Raw genomic sequence first — 22,736 nt, forward strand, 5'->3', positions numbered from 1 at the left:
TGTGTTTGCAAGGTAAGAAACTTGGGCTGTGCCATATGGGTGCAGGGAGCCCCCAAAAGATTTTAAGCAATGGTATTCAACTGGGAATGTATTCATGTGATGAAATCTTTTCACAGGGGGCTGGAGGAGGAGGTGTTGCGTAAACCAAGCCTGCATTGCCTTCAAGATAATTGCACCTGCCTCAGAGGAAAGAATAGCTTCCTCCCACTCTTCATCCTTTCCTCTTGGCTTTTTTTTTTTTTTTTTCCTTGAGACAAGGTCTCACTCTATTGCCCAGGTTGGAGTACAATGGCATTATCATAGCTCACTGCAACCTCAAACTCCTGGGCTCAAGCGATCCTCCTGCCTCAGCCTCCCAAGTAGCTGGAACTATAGTCACATGCCACCATGCGCAGCTAAAATTTTCTACTTTTTTTTTTTTTTTTTTTTTAGAGATAGAGTTTTACTGTGTTGCTCAGGCTAGTCTCAAACTCCTGACCTCAAGCAGTCCTCCTGCCTCAACCTCCCAAAGTGCTGGGATTATAGGCATGAGCCACTGTCCCTGGCCTTCTCTTGCCTTTTACAAGTCATTATTGAGCACCTACTGAAAGGCAAGATCATGGCTACATTTTGTGTAAAGGGAGAGGGGCAAGAATCTTTTTTATATGCTTTTATATGTATAAAGATTCCGTGGGAATCTAATGTTAGAGGCTGTTTGGGGATGGGTGAGAACTGGGCAATTTGGAAGGCAAAGGAGGGAGAGAGACTTCACTATATAAACTTTGATCCCTTTTGAGTTCTCAACCCAGAATAAATTTTCTGATACAAAAATTAAAAATAAAATAAAATCATGCCCAAGCAGTCCTCCCAGGTCCCAGGAAGCAGAGCTGATATTTGCTCCACAGTTGTCTTGGTTCTCTCTCTGCAGCACCCTCCACCCCAGTGATCCGCGCTGAGGACTGTACCGTGTGTTGGAACACTGCCACCATCCGATGGCGGCCTGCCAACCCAGAAGCAACGGAGACCTACACCCTGGAGTACTGCAGACAGCACTCTCCAGAGGGTGAGGGCCTCAGGTAAGGGTCCCTTTTCACGGAGAGATCACCCAGAGCCCCAGGAACTGAGCTCAGGGCCCTAAACTAACTTCTGAGCATATGCTCACCAAGGGAGAAAAGCATCCTAAAATCCTGCTGAGCTAATTAAGCTGTTGACTTGATTTGCGGCTCCATCACTATTCATCAATGAACTCCAAGTTTGTAGTAAAACACATGCTACAATGCAGAATAATAACTCCCTTGTAAGAAAAATGTATGTGAGTTTTAATGATAGAACATTCTTTGAGGTATATTTAACTTCAGTCATTAGACAAGATTTATGCATATTTTATGCACTTTTTACTAGCTATATCAGAATAGGCACCACCTAACTCAGGAAACTAATAGTGAGCTTGTGTATAATGTAAAACTGAATGTCTCCATGATATATTGGTACCATAAAGGAGCTAATCACCTATATATTATCGCAGAGACATACCTGCCTCTCCAAAAGCATGAAGAATCTAAAGAGATTCTTCTAGGAAAAAAGAAATGTGAAGCTCTCCCACTAAAATAATGACAGTAACATTTTTCAATAAAGGGCCATGCTTCCGCTAGGCATTTGGCAAATGTTAACTCATCTACTGAGGTGGTATTTTCTTAACCTCCCACCTCCTGGCAACTTCACATTCCATGGTAAATATTCAGATCATTATTATTAATATTTGTATTCTGACAGAGACATTTTTAGTTTTTCTTTTTAACTAAGTTTATTGAGATAAACTATTTTGGTGGGATATGGAACTTAGGAATAACAGTGTGAAATTAGACAGCTTTTTATAATAATAAAGCATATTATTTAAGCTCTTGATTATGTTCATGATCAACAACTATTTAGTTATGATGTGAGGTTTCATATGACTGAGAAATAATTATAGTTTCTTTCAAGTTGAAGACAGGCTTCACAAAATAATGATCAAAGGATAAATTAATATTGGGCAAGGTGTATTTGGGTGGGATGCAGGCATTTCAGCAGAAGTGTGAACATAGTAATTGTATAAGAAACAGCATCTTTATTAATGTGCCGACCGCTGGAAGGCAGACTTCAGCAATTAGCAAATAGCTGAGATGAACTCTGGCCAGAACAGAGAGAGAGAATAATTGGCTTTCATTGAGCATTTACTATGTGCCAGTCACTGTCCCAAGTGCTTTAGGTATGTTGCCTCATTTAATCCTCACAAGAACTCTAAGAGAAAACAGACACTTTGAGAGGCTCCTCAGCTAGTGAGTGGCAATCATGATTCAAACCTCATTTTGTCAGACTTCAAAGTCCAAGCTGCTAACCCCTGTTTTATGTCACTCAGGGAGGTCCTGGACGTTGCCTGCGAAAGCCCCTTGGTGCTGTGAGAACACTGTATCAGGAGTGCCTGAATCCCAGGGCAATATTTCCCCACCCGATTCTCTACCATCAGTAAGGAAAACCCAGTTCTCTCTGAGGCAGGATCAGACTGCTAAGGCTCTGAAATGACTCACTTCTGTTACGGCATCAGGCCCCAGCTGGCATTTGCATAAATCATATCAGCACAGTTGGGTATTTAAATCATCAGAAATCTGGAAACCCTGAGACCTAGTAGCCACCCCACTGAGGAAACTGTGATGTCATCTTGTAAATGTGGCTACGGGGAGGGGGAAAGGAGGGATGGCGTCCACCGAGGGGTAGGAAGTGATTTCCATTCAATCAGACTCAGAGAGGTTAAGTGATCTGGCCAAGGCTTAAATAGTGGAGTGAGCATTTGGAGTCAGGCTTCAAACCCATGTCTGTCTCATTCTTTCCACTAGTTTTAAAACTGCTGTCGTTAACAGATTGAGTTAGCGTACCTCAGCAGCCTGGCAACTGGGGGTTACTGTGCATCCTTAGTTTCCTTTGTCTCATGAAAAGCACAGATACTAAGAGAGAATACACGACCATTCATATTCCCCTTGATTAATGTTTTTCCTTTCCCTGACCATCCTGGGGCCCTCAAAACTAAAAAAAGAAAACAAGAAAGTAAAAGGGTCCATTTGATATCAACAATGCAGTCCAAACAAGTCCTTCTATCAAAGCCAAAGGAACCAATGACAGTTCCATTTGTGGGAAAAAAATGACTGTCCAACAATTTCATTAAGACCAAAGCTAGGCCGGGCGCGGTGGCTCACGCCTGTAATCCTAGCACTCTGGGAGGCCGAGGCGGGTGGATTGCTCGAGGTCAGGAGTTCGAGACCAGCCTGAGCAAGAGCGAGACCCCGTCTCTACTAAAAATAGAAATTATATGGACAACTAAAATATATATACACAAAAAATTAGCCGGGCATGGTGGCGCACGCCTGTAGTCCCAGCTACTCGGGAGGCTGAGGCAGTAGGATCGCTTAAGCCCAGGAGTTTGAGGTTGCTGTGAGCTAGGCTGACGCCACGGCACTCACTCTAGCCCGGGCAACAGAGTGAGACTCTGTCTCAAAAAAAAAAAAGACCAAAGCTGAGCTTATTAAAACTTAAGGCTTGTCATTAGTTTATTCTATTTGAGACTTTGCCAGTGGATTCGTTTTTATTTTTCTTGTCGCAAGATAGCATCTTAGGGGCTGGACAAGCAGAGGTTTATAGTGATCATAGAACAATACAAAGGATTCTTTGTTATTGAGTGGACAGAGCCCAGCAAGTTTAGAAGTGAAGGGAAATTGCTCATTTTGAGCCCTGTTGATAGTTTGAAGCTGTGTTGGAGATGAAGCTGTTTTCCAATTAGGTGCTAAAAGACCCCTCAGTGCCAGGATGTGAAAAGGTACGTCCAGTCCACAGCCCAGGGCTGACTCTCCAGCCTCTGAATCCCTGCTGAGTCTGACAATAGATAATTTTTTGAAGTGAGCAAAATTTTCTTGGCCACAAATTATCACCCTGTTCACTTGCTAAGTCTATTTGACACACCACATCAGAGCCATCCCTCATTGGTATGAGCCTCAGTCTCTTATACCCTAGGCTGGCATCAACAGACTGTGAAGTAATTCACCCTTAATCTCAGAGCCCCAGGACTGTAAAACTCATTTGTATCTCTTTGGTTCTCCAATTTGAGAGTTAAGGAGGGAAGGAAAATTCTGCTCTTTGAGAGTGGCCATGTGTCATAGGTCTTTTGACCATCTGGTTCTGACAACCAACTTTAAAACATTTCTTACAGGATCTGGTGTTTCAAAACTCGATGAAATATTAACTATTTAACTACAGCCTATATAGCTCAATCTCTAAGATGTTGGCTGAGGATAACCAGTCTGACGGTAGAGTTGATAACAAACCTCAAAACTTGGTCACCTCTAGTCAACAAATGCAAACAATCCCTCCTTTTTTCCATTGTATCAGAACCACATTCTTAACTTTGGTTTTCTGCACAGCAATGGATAATTAAAATTACTTTGTCTCTTGGAAAGAGCCAAGGGTTGTCTGGTCTCACTCCCTTGTTGGCTTCATGAAGGGATCATTATGTAAGGTGACAGCCTCAGTCCTGGGACAGTGCCTGGCATATTGTAGCTACTCAAGATATACGTGATACCTGAATGAGTAAATATCAATTAGCATCAAGCACATAATAAGAAAAAGTAGGCCAGCTTTGAGGATAATCTCTTATTCAAAATGGGAAAAAATAAATCGTGCCAACATAGTAAAGAAGGATGGGTGGATGAGTTAAATTTAGTGCTTGGATACTTAACCAGGAGATAGGACTAGTCTAATCTGTGGGCTGGAAAACTTTCCATGGATCACGCATAGAAAAGGGCATTTATAATCTTGTTTATCCATTGGTTATATAACCCTTACATAGGTTCTGAGTTCCATGCAAAAACCCTGTAGTACTAAACCAGATCCAAAAATAGATCCAGAGGTCACTAAAGGGGAGTGAGCGTGATCAAAGATTATTTCCTTGTGGTAGCTCAGTTTGACTGAGCCTAGACCATAAACTGGGAGGATGGGGAACTTATCTATGTAGATACTCCACAAACGTCTCTTTAATGAATGAGTGAATGAAGGAAGAAGGAAATTAGACAATCTCCTTTTGCCCTTCCCCACTTCAAGTCATCTAACTGGCTGGAACCTGTAGCCAAAGAGAGAAGGAGCAAGAACTAAATGAATTCACATCTCTTTCCCATACCCAAACCCTGAAAAAAACAGGCAGCCTTAAAAGCTCTGGTTTGGTGTAGGAAGAGAAGTTGAAATAAAAAAAAAAGGGGGGAGAAAAGGGTGAATAATATTAAATCACACACCATACACAGAGGGCATTGATTGTCCTCTAGATTGGGGATTCTAACTTTGGTTGCTGGAACAGAAACACATCCATCTTCACACCTGCATTCCTTCTCCCAGTATGATAGCCTCTAGATATTCCAATTTAAGACCAAAGGTGCTGGTTGAACTCTTACAGTGGATGTTTGAATAAAATGAATCTGCTTTGCCCTCAAGTTTCATGACGCAGTGTCTGAAATAGCTGAGCGATTGCCTCCATTCCATAATCCTCACAGAAAACATATCTGCATATTTTTGCGTGTGGGCACTGAGGCTCAGTCCCGGCAGTCGGCCCCTGTTGGGATTGGGGTGGGCGGGAGTGACAATCCCTGGCTTGTGTGTGGGGGCTGAGGGAGCTCCTACTCACCCTCTTCCTGTTTTTCTTTGAATGCTCGCCTCAGGTTGGGTGGGCTCAAAACACTTTCAAAAATTTCCACCGCTCTGCTGTTTCCTCAGCTGTTCTGTCTCTCCTGTGTGGAGAGAAGTCAGCAGAAGTGTGGGTGGAGGAGGGAAAACTGAGAGAAATATAGTACAGGGATTAGCTGTGTGGGCTGTGCAGAGAGAAGCCGTGTATTGAATGACAAATCTGTGAGACTCAATACGCCACAAAGTAGTTGGGAGTGAGCTTCCTGCTCCCTGGCCCTGGCCGGGGCTGTGGGGTAGGGACACCCTCCCGGGGCTACCCTCCCGGTGCGCATTGCCAGGGGAGGGTGAGCTCTAGGTGCCGGGCCTGTGAGCTCATGTTCCCCCTGCTTCCAGCCTTTGGGGCCACACCTGGTGGAGCAGAAACAGAACTGCCTGTCATTGGTGGGTGTTCCAGCTGGGATCACCCACTGCTCTACTTGTAAAGTAAAATAAGGACAAAGAAGGGTGAGTTTCTTAATGAACTTAATGCCTGAGCAGGAGTGAGGAATCCCAGCGTTTCTTTCTTTTTTTTCCCCAAACTTTCTTACTAAGCTTTCAGCTAGGTCATGACTGACCAGCGGTCAACAGCAAGTCATCAGACCGTCTCTGCAACCTGTGGGTAGAGGAGACAGTTATTCCTGCTCCATGCTTGCTTCATAGGATGACAGAAGGGCCACCGACAGGATTGGGCCAAAATGTACTGAGTAATTAAGAGCTAAAGGCCACCCGTTATGTGGTATTGTTTCCCTCTGCAGGAGCCTTTGGGAGAGTGAGTTATGTGAAGAGGATTTTTACCCCTCAACACTCTTGGCATCCAGCTTTTTAGAAATGAAATCTTTCTTCTCAAATGACCCTAATTTGACTTTGATCATTTAAAAACTCCCCTCTACCTCCTGGTTGTACAGTAAAACCTCAGTCAATTGAAACCCAACCTGTTCCTTTACTTCTGACTTATGTCAAGTTCCAAAAAAATATTCAAGTTGTTCACAATAAAAGACCCAGATAGAATAGAACCAGTACAACAACACTATAAGAACAAGAGCCAAATAGCACAGGGCTGAGGAGACTGTATCAGAAAGTGCTGGTTAAGAACCGTACCTCAACGGAACATGAAATTTAAATCTGAACTTTCTGGCAGCTAATGTGAAAACAGGAGAGAGGGGGAGGGAGCAAGAGGAAGAAAGAGATTACATAACTCATCTCCTTTTTAAAAAGGAAGCACAACATTTCACTAAGAGAGACAATTATATTTCTTGACATTCAGCTCTAAGATGAATTTTTCATGTAGATCTTTATATAAGGGCTATTTGAACAAGATAATAGCGATTGTCTTTAAGAACAGTTTTACAAAAGATGCAAAAACATTCCCAATGTAACCATTTTTTTAAATGGGATCTGAAAGTGTGATGTTAAAGCACCATTCTGTACTGGCCGTTCTGTGGGGACCTCAAGCAATTGTCCACGTATGTGGCCATGGCGTGGTAGAGGAGGGCTTAGAGAATCCGGGAGAATAAATGTTACTAAGCTCCTGGGATTCTCTGCCTGAAATATAAATGGTATCATTCAGGCTTCTGGGGGCAACTAGAGAGAAAACAAAAATCCAGGAGCTTTCTGCTGGAACCTTTGGCTTATGGGGATTTTGTAAGAGCTTCTAACCACAGGAAAGCTGATGTCTCATGGTTGTCAACATTCAGTCTCCAGGTTATTTTTCTACACTCTTATGAACTAAGAGTGATATTTCGTTAACATCAAGTCTCATAAGATCCTCATTTATCAAAAGAAAAATAATCTTGTTCAAAAATTTTTATTTACCAAGTTTTTTAAAAAAAGAAAATCAGTATATAAAGAACTTTCTTCTTAACTGATTTAACCAAAATTTTTCATCTGAAACAAAAAGTTCCATATTTACAGTTAGTTATGGTTCTACAAATGGCTTCAAACAGCCATGGCTATTTAGTTAGGTTTCTTGTATTTAATGTTGCTTACGTTCCCACGTAGTTTTCTTTTTTCCTGGTTTTCCTTCACCTCCCTTCTCACCCCACATGATCTTATGATTGTGTTTCCCTGGCCTAAATGATCATAAAAATCATCTGGAATGCTTGTTAAACATTTAGATTCAAAGGCCCCTCTTAAGAGATTGCAATTCGGAAGGTCTAATACGCCCAGGCAGGTTTGGGAAACACTGTTTTACTAGCCGGTCCCACAGGGCCCAGCTGCGTGCTCGTTCCCAGTTCACATTAAACGGTGTTGACTGATGGCTGCATGTTGGTGCTGCCAATGTGAATGCCAGTAAGAGCCAACTGTGTTTTTAAAAACAATTCCTACTTAGCCATCTGTTGTACGCTTCGATGATGGCGCCATCAATAGGCTGCTTCCAGGAGTCAGGGCGCTGGACTCCTCCCTGTGGTTGTATACAGGTGCCCCTCCCCTGGGGAGGAAGCGTGCTTAGATCCAGGTAGTAGACATGGTGGTGCAGAGAACAGCCACTCCCTGTAACTGCCAGCCCCTCAAGTTACCTTAAGCACGTGCATACTCCTTCTTGCCATCCCACACAAGTTGCTGAATTACCAAATTCCTGGAGAAGCTACCTTACAGTGCTCAAACTAATGTGCCCTTTGAGAGTCTACAAACACATTTAACCAACTCCTGAACTCTGGAACTGGTAATATAGCTCTTAAAATAAATTAATGAATTTTAAATTAATTAATTATTTAATTAATTTTGGATAGAGAATATGTACTTATGGTACAAATTCAAAAGACACAAAAGGGATTACAGTGGAAATTAAGTCTCCTTTATAACTATATTTTACCTACCCAAATCTCCTCCCCAGAAACAATTAACGTTACCTGATTCGTATTTATCCTTTCAGATAGATTCTGTGCTTATACCAAGCATCTGTAGTTTGTCAGCTAATGGTAGCAGCTATCTATGTTTCCACCACCTTGTTTTTCTTGCTTACAAATATGCCTTGGTGAGCATCCCATATCAATACATATGGAACTGCCTCAATTTTAAAAAACAATTTCATTGTATTCTGGTTTAAGAATATAATTTAACTTATTTACCAATTGGGAAGCATTTGTTTCTATTCACTGGCTATCCCAAACAATGCTGCAGTAAACAACCCTGTGCATATATCATTTCATACACATGCAAATATATCTGTAGATTAAATTCCTAGAAGTAGAATGACTGGTCAAAAGGTGTCTTCATTGTGAATTTTGATGGACATTACCGAAGAGTCTCCACAGAGGTTGTAGCTGCTCACACTGTGGCTAGGGGGGTGTATGAGTGCTTGGTTCCTCATACCCTTGCCTATACCTGGTCTGATGAAACTTTTGATCTTCCACAATTTAGTGGGTAGGAAATGGAGTCTTATTGTAGTTTAACTCTGCACTTCTATTATTAGTTGAACATCTTTTCATATGTTTCAGAGCGATGTATAGTACTTCTTTTTCTATGAACTATTCATTTCCTTTACCAATTTTTTTTTTCTGTTGGATTGTGGTGTTTTTATCTTATTGATTTGTAGAGGCTCTTTTTTTTTTTTTTAAGGAAGTTAGCTCTCATGTGTGATATGAGTTGCAAATCTTTTTTTGATATTTTTTGCCATGCATATTTTTAAATGATAATTTAGTTGAATGTATCAATCTCCTTTGAAAATAGCTTTTAAATTTTTGTGTCATATTTCAAAATGTACCTCCCTCCCAAGAGTATGTGTGTTCCCATGTGGGTTTTTTTGTAGTAGCCAATATGGTAATTTAATTTTTTTAAAACTAGATATTTTATCATCTGGAATTTATTTCAGTAGAAAGTGTGAAGTAGGGAATCCAACTCTATTTTTTTTTTCAGCATGGCTATCCAGCTGTCCCAACAAGAACACCCAGCATTTTCCCTTCTGATCTGAAATGCTTCCATCATTATATACTCAACAGACTGGATGTTTAGCTCTATTCCTGGCCTTTATAATCTGTTCCATTGATCCATCTATATATGCCCCAGGACCACACTGTTTTTATTATTATAGCTTTATAATTTAGAATTCCTGATAAATTAGGTTGCCCCTTCATGACTTCTTTTTTTTTTTTTTTTGCTATTTGCTAGTTTGTACTTTATATGATCTTTAGAATTAGCTCACATAGCCTCCTCCACCAGCCTGCCCCTGATGTTTTGTTATTTTCAGAGATCATGTTAAATTTATAGATTGAGAGAGAATTGAAATTTTTGTGATGTTGCATTATCCTGTCCAAGAACTGATGTGCCTTTCCATTTATTTGAGTCTTTTGTGTTTTCTCTCAATAGCATCTTAAAAAATGTTCCTCATATGAATGTTATACTTTTTTAATGTTTGTTACTATTCCAAATAAGACTTTTCAGCTGGGCATGGTGGCTCGTGCCTGTAATCCCAGCACTTTGGGAGCCCAAGGCAGGAGATCACTTGAGGCCAGGAGTTTCAGACCAGACTGGGCAACATAGCAAGACTCCCTTTCTAAAAAAAAAAAAAAAAAAAAAATTAGCTGGGCATGGTGGCATATGCCCGTAGTCCCAACTATTCAGGAGGCTGAGGCAGGAGGATCGCTGGAGCCCAGGAGCTTTACAATATTGGAGCTTAACGAATGAGCAAGCTGAGACCTTTGAAGACCTGCTGGGCACAGAGCTCTGTGCTAAGTTCCAGTTCCACACATGGGTGTGCTCCACCAGCAATCCGCTGATTTGCCAGTGTGTCGGGGTTTCTAGGTGCTGTTTCTTGCCCTCACATCTCTGGAAGTTGCACGCCTAAAGCCGTCCCTTTCCACTGCACTGTGGCTCTTGTAGGGAAAATCCCATGCTTATGACCCAAAGTGAGACCATTTGAGTCAAATTTTCTACTGACTTTTGAATTTTATTATTGGCTCTAGATTTCTAATCATAGTCATGGCAGTCATATTATTTACTGGTCTAAAAGCCCTTCTTAACTGAGCACCAACAACCTACTGTGGTTTCATTTGTTATTGGACTACTTAAGTTCATTTTGAATACTCTGAGAACTTGAATTTTTCTGCAAACTATGTAATGTTTGTTATAAGTCATGTGGATTTAATTGCAATTATGACAGTTTTTTGATTTTTAAATAAAGAAATCATAACCTCCGGAAAGGTGCCACTCTTCAGATCTCAAACTCCAAAATTCTTGAAGTTTTCCTTTGGCTAAAAAGCAGGGACAGCTGACATGGAGACTTTGGCGACATCTACGTGGAGTCAGAATAAATAGACATGGAAACGAACCATTTGTTCTGATCTTTTTCATTTTGTTCTTGATGCTTGAGCATAAGATGGCAACTTTTAAACAATGAAACACCACCACATGTGGTATTACTTTTGTTTTCATGTCTGGGGCATTGTGCACGCCTGTCAAATCTGCATGACCTGTTTAATGCACTGAAAGCAGGACTGATCCCATATTTTGACTTCAGTACCACATAAACCTTTATTCTTTCAACGAGTAATGAGGCACAGCATGCAGTTGACTATATATATGGAATTTCCTCCTTGACAGACTTCATAAAGCTTAAGGGCAAACACTTACCTAAAAAAAGAGCATCTTTGGTATTTAACAACTGTATTGTTACAAAATGAAGACAGTATGTTCCATCTAGTCTCTAGAGCAAAAGCTTCCTCACCAATCTTTGTCACTTTCCCCTCAGGTTTCAGGATAACAAGGCCTGGGCATAGGACAAGTGATCAATAAATATGTATTTAATGAGTGAATGAAGTCTAAAATTCAGTTCAGGCTGAGGGTGCTTATTGAGACAATCATTTTATCACTAATTATAATTAATGTACATTTAAAATATTTCTTCAGTCATCAGTTCAGATAAGATAAGCAATACATCTACCCCAGAATAATATTTTAGATCCTAGTCAGGAATTACATTCTCAGTCATAGGGCATGTTTTTTCATTAATTAACTGGAGCATAATTAGTTGTCAGTGGACATGTGGTTCAATTTCATTGATCTATTCTCAGTGCATCTAAAGATAGTCCTCTCCTGAGGGTCTCGTCAGGTGACAGGTTCTGAAATAACAACCAATATGATCTGAGGTGTTCGGACTGACCTTTTCCAGACACAGGCACCAAATAGCAGAAACACAAATAGATCCAGGCTGCTCCCCTCCCCACTTCCTTCTAGGGAACACCCCGTGGGTTTTGTACTTGCAGACCTGGGGTGGAGGTGGGGTGGTTATTCTGTTTTAAGTTCTAAATGAGTTTGTTTTCTGAGTCAGTGATCTTTTTTCCTTTTTCAGGTTCTCCATGCTATTCTATTAGGCAGGTATTGAGAAGTGAAATTACTGAGCAAAAGTAGAAATAACATGAAAAATAAAATCCATCTGTGGATGAACAGTGACCACTCTAGGATTCTAATGCTTCTGTGATGTATTCATTAACAGCAAAACAAAACAAACAAATAAAAACCCCTACTTTTCTGAGAATGAACCTGAAGGCTATTGTGCTATTATTTCCGTTGACCATTATGCACTGCATACTCCCAGGAGCAGGACTCTGGCTCTTTAGCACTGGGTTTAGGAATTCTTTCATCAGCAAGGAGCCTAACTTGTAATTCTCTCCACGGACTCTCCCAAAGGAGGTTTACAGAAAGAGCACTTGAACGCTTTTTTTTTTTTTTTTTTTTTTTTTGGTATCATTGCTCTAGGCCATGATATCAAGCAGATTAAAGAGAATGAAAAAGAAGCACAAAACTATTCCAGCTCATTGGCAAATCCAGAGAGCTCCATCTTCAAATCCTGCGAGTCCATTTGCATTTAACTGGTTGGGATGTTACAGTGCACTTGCCAAGCCCACTGCCAATTAGATACCACTACTGGCACTTTTCTTTTAATTTCAATAGGTGATTTAGAAACAGCAACTTTGGGGATTTTTTTTTTTTTTTTGGCATTTAGAATTCTCTTTTCTTGCTAGGATCAAGTTTGCTTTAAAAGATAGTGTCTTCTTTAAAGATATTCAGTTTCTATTAACTTTGGTAGCTTTGGCATGATGATCACGTACAAAATCATTACCCTAAGTTTTCCATACTTTGGATCTATTAATGAGGTAATTGGGGTACTTTGTATTATAGATTGATTTAACATCATCTTAATCCAAAAGTGCCCTCTCAGCCAAAAGTTGATAAAGAAAATAATATGCTTTTGGAGATTCATTAATAATCACAAAATCAGTTTGTTTTCTGAATAAAAAAAAAAAGTACCTGATTCTGTTCCAAAGACCATTCTGGAGGGCACACACTGGACAAAAGTTGACAAAAATAGAATTGATAAAGTAATTTTAGTGGACAATGGCCATTTTGCAGAATCTGGCCTGCTAACTCCCATGGTCATAAAAAGGGAATAAAATAAGTTATTTGTTGTTAATAACATATTCATTCACTACAGAATTGAAATATGAGTCATTTAGCAGATGGCCTTATATTTAAAAATTATTATTTTCCCTTTGTATTTAGATCTTTCTCTGGAATCAAAGGACTCCAGCTGAAAGTTAACCTCCAACCCAATGATAATTACTTTTTCTACGTGAGAGCCATCAATGCATTTGGGACAAGTGAACAGAGTGAAGCTGCCCTCATCTCCACCAGAGGTACTTTTTCCTTTGTACACAGCAAGCTATTTCCGAGTATTTCCTTCCCTTCTGACACTCAGAGAAGACGTCTTAAAGGGCAACTTCATAAAGCCCCCAACCTGCTGTCAGTGCTAGCTTTTTGCCATTGGGACCCAAGATTGGTCAAAGGTCAAGATGTTTCTTTTATTTTTCTGCTTTAAAGGTTCTCTACCTTGGCTACCCATTAGCAATCAGTCTGGGTGCTTAAAAGATGCTGATGCCCTGGTCCCACTCCAAAGATCTGGAGTTGGGCTTGGTCATATGTGTTTTTAGAAATCTCCCCAGATGATTCTTGTTTGACTGACAATGTGCTATAATTTGTGGGTATATTTTGTGTGTGTGTGGTGGGTTGTGGGTATTCCTATTCTATTATACTGTGAACTCTATGAAAGAGTTTCCAGCCTTGTTCTTCTGTTTATTCTTGGTGCTTGGCACATAGTTTATGCCAATTAATGTTTGTTGAATGAATGACTGAAAGAGTAATTCAAGGAAGTGATAGAACTGCTCAATGACATTTTGGGGAAAATGCCCAGATTATGTCAACAAAAAATGTTTGAATAGTCTCAATCTTTGTGAAAGGAAGTGAGGAATGGAAAGGTGATCATTTCATTACCTTATCCTAGGCCCAGATATAGCACAATATGTGATTTGCTTAACCAGCAGAAACTTGTGCACGTGTCTCATTTGTGATGCAGTTAGGGCCAGTCTGATGATTATGAAGAGCAGATGTGAGAGCTGCCTGCCCAGAAATGTTCTCTCCATAGTTCCAACATCGTGTCTGTGCCTCCAATTGTTAAAGCCTCTCCTTTAGGCTATATCAGTGCATCCCCAAATTTTAATGCACACACAGGCCTCCTGAGGATATTGTTAAAATGCAGATTCTGAGTTGGTAGGTCTGGGGTGGGGCCTGAGATTCTTTCTAACTAGTTTCCAGGTGATGTAGAAGCTGCTGGTCCAAGGAGCACACTTTGCATAGCACAGTGAGCTCTAGTACAAGACACACCTGTGAGGACGTACCAGCAGCCCCGTGTAAACCAGCCGCTGGCATCCAGGAATGCCTCATCACGAGTGAGATTCTCAGCTATGGATCTGAAAACACTGAGTGGGGGGATTTTGATGTCAAGGGAGAGAGAGACCAAGATGTGAAATGTGGGGCCTGGCCTGGGGACAGCACTGGATATCATGGCAATGTTATAATCCTATTTTCTTAACTGCAATAGGAACCAGATTTCTCTTGTTGAGAGAAACAGCTCATCCTGCTCTGCAGATTTCCTCAAATGGGACCGTGATCAGCTTCACTGAGAGGAGAAGGCTGACGGAGTAAGTAGAAGCAGAAGGTCCAAGTGGACCAATGCCCTGGCGGTAGAGTCTTAGGTTGCCTCAGTGTAGCGTCAGCTGAGCTTGTTCTTAGCTTAACAGACAGGCCTGGACATGGTGTTGCCTGTAAGTGCATGCGCCCATGCAGCTCAGTTGGGGTTCATTGCTAGGGGAAAGTGGCAGTGATGGTTCATAACTTGGAGCAAGTGTCAACATTTTTATTGGAAATACAAACACAGATGGTTTTTCTTAAAATGTTGGAGATCTTAAGGTATTATCTCTGGTTCAATTAAAAAAAAAAAAAAAAAAGGCCCAGTAATTCGTCTATTACTTTCAATAGCAAACCAGATTTTATTTGAAGCCTCTTGAAAAGGAATAGAGGAGAAGGACATTTTATTGTGTCCCTGGTTCTGGCCACAGAATCTTGCCCCCCAAAAGAAGCATCAAAGAAAAGAAGAGCTGAGGACAGGGTGGGGCGGCTGCCCTGCAAACTCTCCTGGTATTTGAGGGTCAGTGTGGCCAAATGGGAGAAAGCACGTGAAGCCCACGCTGCTGAGGGCGCTGATGGGCGCTAAGCCAGCCATGGCGACCTGCACTGCTTTCCTGTAGGGTCACTACCTGCCTGTCTGTGGCCCGGCTCAGGTGTTACCACTTCTGGAAACGGTCGCACCTTCTCTGGGCCCTGGTGCCCTTTCTTATCTGTGTAGAAGAATGGAAAACTCTCAGGGCGATTTGTCAGCCACTCAATTATGAATAATCCTCTGCCTTAAGCATCCGTGAATCCCCAGAATCTAGCGTGGGGCCTGGGACATTGTAGATGCTAAAAGTATACAAATGAGTACATTCAGGGGCAAAAAAAAAAAAAAAAAAAAAGTTAAGAAATACATTGAGCTTTTCTGTCTTTTGGATTTCTCAAAAAATTAAAAAGAAAAGAAGTAGACTGGAGGTGGGTTAGAGTTCATAGATAATAATTGATGATAACTGTAATGTATTTTAGAGAATTTTATTTATTATTAACCAGAAAATTAGCTCATAAATGTCAGGCAGCCGGGCTTTGCTCCAGAGAGTGAGGGCTTGTCAGTAGCCAACTCTCCGAAATGAGGTTGTTGGGTAAAGACATAAGGAAGTGAAATACATTTCCTTGCATTAATCATTTTCTCATCTGTTAAAGGGGAGAGGAAGAGGGTGCTGACTGAATATTAACGCTGCTTAAATTAAAAATGCTTCCTTGCTGTCTCAGCCATTCCCAAGCAAATTGAGCAATTCATGCAAACAAGGTCACCCATCAGCAGCTGAAAGTACTTTGGTTCATTTTACTGAGCCTCTTGTAAAAATAGCTAAGGTGAGACAAAAAAGAGACTTTTAACCAACCTCTCAGGGGCACCTATGACAATTCAAAGAGGACACAGTCATGCAGACTGTTGACCACAAGCATCTATGAAGCACACTAAATGTACCTGGTTAATTCCACACTCTGCTCTGCTCAGGCCTCACCAACTGTCTTACCGTTTAAAAGGTGTTTTGTTTGCCGTGCCCAGTAAGGTCAGCACTAGAACTCACTGTTAAAGAAGGTTTTGGTGATTCCTTTTTTGCAAGAGTTGGAAGAAAACTCTGCAAGTCATATTTTCCACCTGCCTCCCTTGTATTTCTTCTCTCTCCTTAAAAGCAGAGATTGTGCCATTTCTTTTTGTCCGGCCATTATTCTAGTTATTTTCTGGTTCCCACCTCCTTTAAGAGACGCAATGTGCAATATATGCATGTTGTATGTGACAGGGGAAATACAGCAAATGCGTGTTGAGAGTTTGGGGAATTCTGTGGCAGTTTCCAAGGATAGAATCCTGCCTAAACTGTGTGTGAGTTTATGAATGTTGATGCTCATGAGATAAAGGCTGGTGATTGCTGTGCCAACCTTGATCTGATCCACTTTGCCTGTAGGATCCCATCGGTGCTGGGCGAGGAGTTGCCCGCCTGTGGCCAGCATTACTGGGAAACCACAGTCACAGACTGCCCAGCTTATCGACTCGGCATCTGCTCCAGCTCGGCGGTGCAGGCCGGGACCCTGGGACAAGGGGACACCTCGTGGTACATGCACTGCTCTGAGCCACAGAGGTAAGCCGGAGCCCTGCCCCTTCCCTCCTAATCAAAATGTCTGCATGGGTGTCTAGGGTCTCTGAGGGACCTAACAAATAGCATCTCACTTCCCTTCCCTTAGTTCTGAGCCAACTAAGAAAACAAGAGTCGAGTATATGGAGACAAAACTCTTGCACTTATTACTGAGAAAGCTAACTTTAGAGCATGTGGATCATACCTAAGAGCAAGAGTGTTTTTCATATTGAACCCTATTATTAGGCAGGTTTACCCACCCAGAGCCCTGGCCAGGCCAGTTTCCCTGCCCTGCAGGGCAGAGGTGGTCTCTGGAGAAGCAGAGAAGGATCGTGTGTCTCTCCAGTCAGTTTAAGAGCAAGAGATAGGGGAGAGGGAGGGGCTGCTGGGCTATGCATGGCCAGTTTTTCCTTCTAGCCTCACCCCAGGGTGCAAAGAGATCACAGGGTAATGCTAAGAGGGCTCCCTCGGCAGAGAAGAAATCAACAGAGTGAGGAAGTGGATACCCCACACCTCCCCCGCCTTGGTCTACATCGGGGGTTGGCAAACTGCAGCCCATCGGCCAAATATGACCCACTGCCCATTTCTGTACATAAAGTTTTATGGAACGCAGTCGTGCTAGGTTGTTTATGTATGGTCTATGGCTACTTTTGCACTACAGTGGCAGAGCTGACAGAGGCCAAATGGCCTCCAAATCCTAAGATATTTACTATCTGCCCCTTTACAGAAAAAGTTTGCCAAGCTCTGGTCTACGTTACTCGTATTGTTTGGTTGGTGGATGTGTAAAAGCCATCATCTCTTGTTAGCCTCATAGAGACCGGGCAAGCTTGTTATAATCTGAATATGCTCACAGGGTGGTTTAATAGAAAGAGCACTGGCCTGGGAGCCAGGAACCTAATTTTAGTCCTGGCTCCGTCCTTGCTTTGCCACCTGTTGCAATTCACCATGAGTTGGTTAACCCTTCGAGCAACCTCGCATGCATCATCTGTCTCAGCAGGGGACAATAATACCTGGTCTTTTGGGGGTGTGAGGATCACATGAAATCAGGTACAGGGAAGAGCTTTGAAATTGTAAAGTATCATACAAATGTGAGGCATTATTCAAATGAAATGCTTTAAAAAGAAGCCTTCAATGCCTGCAAGTTCCCAGAAAAGGCCCACAGATTGGGATTTGCATATCTCTGGCTGCACACTTCTGCCTGCATCCTACTTGACAGTTTGCTTCTCTGAGATGGTTCATAAGGACACCATCTCCAAGCACTATTTAAAGTCACATTCCATCAAGTCAGAGCGATTATGATTAATTGATATTCAGCACTGTGCAACGCTTAAGGACCCAGCCCCTGCCCAGAGTTTGAAATCACTCAAACTCAGAGTTTACAGTGAGTAGATGTAGGGCTGAAACTAGGTGTTAATTTCATGAAAACACCCTTATGTATTCAAATCCTTAAAAATCCAAACCAAGGACTAACTTCCAATAACACATTTCTAGACTCTAGAAAATAGAATTGTATATTTTGTTGACAAGGTCAACCTACAACTTTGGTCTTTGGCTCCTTCAGGCCGAGAGTGGGCTCCGTAGATGGGAGGAGAAAGGGTGTGTCAACCTATGTGGTCACAGCAGAGGGAGGTCAGGTCCCAGGTGCCTCATTTCTTGTCTTGGGGACTTCACGTGGAGCACCCGGCTTCTGGGATGCTGGGAGAACTGCTGTGGCAGCCCCTTATGTCCTTCGCTCTTTCTGGCTTAATGATTAATCTGAGCTTTAAGCTGTCGCCGTTGTGAAGGAGACGTGAAGACGGTCCGTCTCAGGAAGAAAACCAGCTGGCTTTCTTCCTGTCCACTCCTCACGTGTCCATCCTAGTTCAAGCCTCTCTCGCCTCCTTTGCAGTTTCACCAGCAGCCCCCCTGCCTGTGGGCTCACTTGGGGTCTCTCCCTGCCCCAAGCTATCCCACATGTCCAAACTGAAAAATATTTCTAAAACGTAACTTTCATCAAATCCCTTCCTTTTCTGCTCAAAAATCTGCAAACATCGACAGCAGTACCAGAACTCGGGGGGACCACGTGCAGGGCACAGTGAAGAGGGGAAACCAGAAAGAACTCGGCCAGGCTGGGGTGAGGAGCCCTGAGGCGAGGGGCTGAGCTGAGTCCGGGCCAGTGTGAGAGTCAGGGGGGTGGGGTCCTCAGTCTGCCTGGGGGAGGGGGCCGTGGACAGGCAGTTCTAGGGTCATGCAGGTTCAGAGTCAGGCTTCTGGACGATGCTTGTTTGAACAGGGCATCATCCGCCCCAAGGGCGAACAGGCAAAAGCTGGGCAGGGAGCCAGGCCCCAGGCTACCAGGCTGGGTTTCAGGCCAGACGTGGGTTAGTGGAGGAATCCCTGTGCTCAGGGGGGAAATGGAGGCAAAAGCGGAGCTGAGCACATTCCATGTCCTGCAGAACTGGTGGGGTCAAGGCTTCAGGGAATATCTTTCCCTCCGTGGCCTCCACGGTGGGGATTGGCTCAAGGAGTAACCAGCACTGGGCTGTCGGGGTCTGGGGACCAGGGACCTTCCAAGCAGGAGAGAGGAAATAGCTCAGTGCAGACTAGCACTGCAATAGAACATTCTACAAAAATAGAAAAATGATGTCACAAGTGGCTATTAAACACTTGAAGTGTGGCTAGTAGGACTGAAAAATTGAATTTTAAATTTTATTTAATTTTAATTAATTTTAAGTGGCCACATGTGGGTAGTAGCCACTGTATTTGACAGGGAAGGTCTAGAGCCTGTCTCCTGACTCACTTATCTATGTAATATCCTAAGTCACTCCCAGGTCCCCTCCAAGCCCATCAGGCAGATGGTGATGGTCTCTGCCACATACAGGCCATTCGGCCACCTCATCATGGTGGCTGATGTCCTCACTGCATGTATCTCTTTCTCCTTCCTTTCCACCTATTCAAGCCCTGCCCATTCTTTTTGGCTGAGTTTAAGCCCATCTGCTCCCAAAGCCTTCTGTAAGGGCCAGCCCACACTGTTGTTCCTCATCATTGCTGCCTGAAACGTTTGTCTGCCCTGCAGGTTCCAGAACTTCATAATGTCCTGGCATTTCTCTCCTTAGCAAGGCAGTAAAGAGGTCCTTCATCATCCTCCAAGTCTCGCTTAGCTCCCCATCGCCGTGAGCCTCTGCCCTTGCATGCAAGTTTCTTTCTGCAGTGAAGCTGCCTAGTTGCCAGCCCCTAAGTCCCTGTGCTTGAGCTTCTGGGCCTTAAAACAGACATCACAGCTATTAAAGGTCCTTGACCTTCCTGCCAGACCTGTCATTGACTCAGATTCTTAGGTCACAAACTGCCCTGGTGTCTCTGTGCTCCCAGTCCTCTGACGCACCCCATCCACAAACCTTTCTCTCTTCGCTTTCCTTCTCTTCCATCTCTCATTTCTTCCCTTCCCCTACTTTCAGGGCTCCACGCTCCGTTTCTAAGATTGCTAGGAGAAAACCCCAAACTTGTGTTACTTTTTTTTTTTTGTTGTTGAGACAGAGTCTCACTTTGTTGCCCAGGCTAGAGTGAGTGCCGTGGCGTCAGCTTAGCTCACAGCAACCTCAGACTCCTCGGCTTAAGCGATCCTACTGCCTCAGCCTCCCGAGTAGCTGGGACTACAGGCATGCGCCACTATGCCCGGCTAATTTTTTCTATATAGATTTTTTTAGTTGTCCATATAATGTCTTTCTATTTTTAGTAGAGACGGGGTCTCGCTCAGGCTGGTCTCGAACTCCTGACCTTGAGCAATCCACCCGCCTCGGCCTCCCAGAGTGCTAGGATTACAGGCGTGAGCCACCTCGCCCGGCCAAACTTGTGTTACTTTTTTGCACAGAGCAATTTAGCTTTTCTGGTCAGCAATTTCTCCCTCCTGGCCTGGCCTTGAACCTTTCCCTTCATGACCGAAGCACGTCTGTTAAATGTGGTTGGTAAGCACTTTAACAGTCTGTGCCCCGAGATACATTCTCAGCCCTCGCCCACGGTTTTTCCTTCTGGCTCATACACTATGGGATCCCAGAGGGCAAGGACAGTGCTCTGTAGGTCCTCACCTTCCCTGAGTGCCTAGTCCAGTGCTGGACATGCCCAGGAAGTAGTTGTTGAATCGAACTTGTTTGAATTAGAGAGAGGAATTGAAGGCAACCCCCTTGGCTGCGAGGCTGCAGCAAACATTGAGAAGATGAAAAGGAAAGTTGGTTTGGGGAAGACGGAGCGGAAACAAAGGATGAAGTTGGCAAAAATAATGAAACCTTTCTTAAACTTCATAAAGATCCTTATGTAAGCTACCTATAAATTTTTTAAACTGTAAAATTAATACATTGTATGGAAGGTAAACCTGTGGTACTTTTTAAAATACATGGCAGCCTCAAAGGAGTTTTATTCAAAAGAATGACACGCCATGAATGCGGTACTTAAAACATGTGGGCAGCTGGGAAGGAATTAGAATGTGGAGAAAAATCACAAGGGAGGCATATGTTGGTTATTCTGGGACTGCCTCCTAATGTAGAAGGAGCAAAATTATTAAAAATGCTCATCTGTTGGGATGAGCTATGCATTTTAGCACCTAGGAGGGATCTGGTTAAAAGATTTGGGACAACATTGTTGCAACTCATTGTTGTGAATTGAAGTTAATAACTGAAAAATTGGTTATTCCCAAGTGATTTTCCTTATCGAGTTCTTCAAGATTTCCAAAGTTTTTTTTTTTTTTTTTTTCTCTCCTTTTGTTTCATTGCAGGTACACGTTTTTCTACAGTGGCATCACGAGTGATGTTCACGTGACTGAGCGGCCGGCCAGAGTGGGCATCCTGCTGGACTACAACCACCAGAGGCTGCTGTTCATAAATGCCGAGAGTGGACAGTTGCTCTTCATCATTAGGCACAGGTTTAATGAGGGTGTTCACCCTGCCTTTGCCCTGGAGAAACCTGGGAAATGTACTCTGCACCTGGGGATGGAGCCTCCGGATTCTGCAAGGCACAAGTGATCCTTGGCTTTCAGAGTTTGCAAGAGCAATAATTTAAATTTTGGGGAGGGGGGTATGTTGTTCTTTCCCTCGGGTGCTATACATTATTCAAAAAGTCTCCCACACATTCGCACTAATCATAGCTATGTGCGCAGCAGGCAGCACCTGAGCACAGCCCAGAAGAAAACTTTCACTTTCGGAGCAGTGTGTGTGTAAAGAGGAGGAAAACAACCACAGCTCTTCAGTTTCTATTCATTTGAGTTCTTTCCTAAACTAAGAGGTCTTACACTTGACTTGGGAACCAAAATAGAGAAATAGACTTCCACCTATTTTATTGGTCAAAGAAACCCTCTGATGGACAGGTTGGAGCGAAGGGAAGGTCGTTGTGCTGGTCAGACATCTCCTCTGACAAAGATACATGGACATTTTCCACAAGAAAAATGTCCCCTTACTTTGCTAAAGGATGATGAATCCTAATCATTAGAGAAAGTGTTTTAACTGAGCTAAATTTATACTGAACTCTTTTGTAATAATGTATACTGTAGAACATGAGCCTCTTTCCCCTGAAATTTTAAATGTAGAAAAGCGCTAGATATTAGAAATTTCCATTTTGTTAAATAAATGGTTAGAGTCTATAAAACCAAACACGTTATGTGAACTTATTGCATGTAACTTACTAGTCTGGCGTCTCGGGAGCAGGACGAACTGCAGAGGAAATACCCATCACACTTCAGTGAGTTGTGTTGCTATTGGTTTTACTGCAAGAATTTTACACACACATGCATATCTATATATTTATATATATATATATATATATATATATATATTTTTTTTTTTTTTTAAATCTCAGCCATAGTTACAGTCAACTCTCAGAAGCTGGGAATCTCTTTTTACTAAAATAAAATGGTTGGTCATTTTTAGATACTATATTGATGCCTGTAATCCCAGCTACTCAGGAGGCTGAGGTGGGAGGATCACT

The 22,736-nt window shown here is 42.6% G+C and overlaps 1 protein-coding gene across 1 annotated transcript in view; it reads left to right on the forward strand.

Moving 5' to 3' along the window:
• CMYA5 (cardiomyopathy associated 5) overlaps positions 1-21,778 on the forward strand; it is an 88,502-nt gene extending 66,724 nt beyond the window's left edge. Inside the window, exons 10-14 of the mRNA XM_069492492.1 lie at positions 908-1,055; positions 13,213-13,346; positions 14,588-14,687; positions 16,620-16,793; positions 21,532-21,778. Coding sequence (XP_069348593.1) covers positions 908-1,055; positions 13,213-13,346; positions 14,588-14,687; positions 16,620-16,793; positions 21,532-21,778 — 803 coding nt within the window. The remainder of the gene's footprint in view (positions 1-907; positions 1,056-13,212; positions 13,347-14,587; positions 14,688-16,619; positions 16,794-21,531) is intronic.
• Positions 21,779-22,736: the final 958 nt, after the last annotated feature.

Source organism: Eulemur rufifrons, chromosome 17 (assembly GCF_041146395.1).
Source record: "Eulemur rufifrons isolate Redbay chromosome 17, OSU_ERuf_1, whole genome shotgun sequence".
Lineage (NCBI taxonomy): Eukaryota > Metazoa > Chordata > Mammalia > Primates > Lemuridae > Eulemur > Eulemur rufifrons.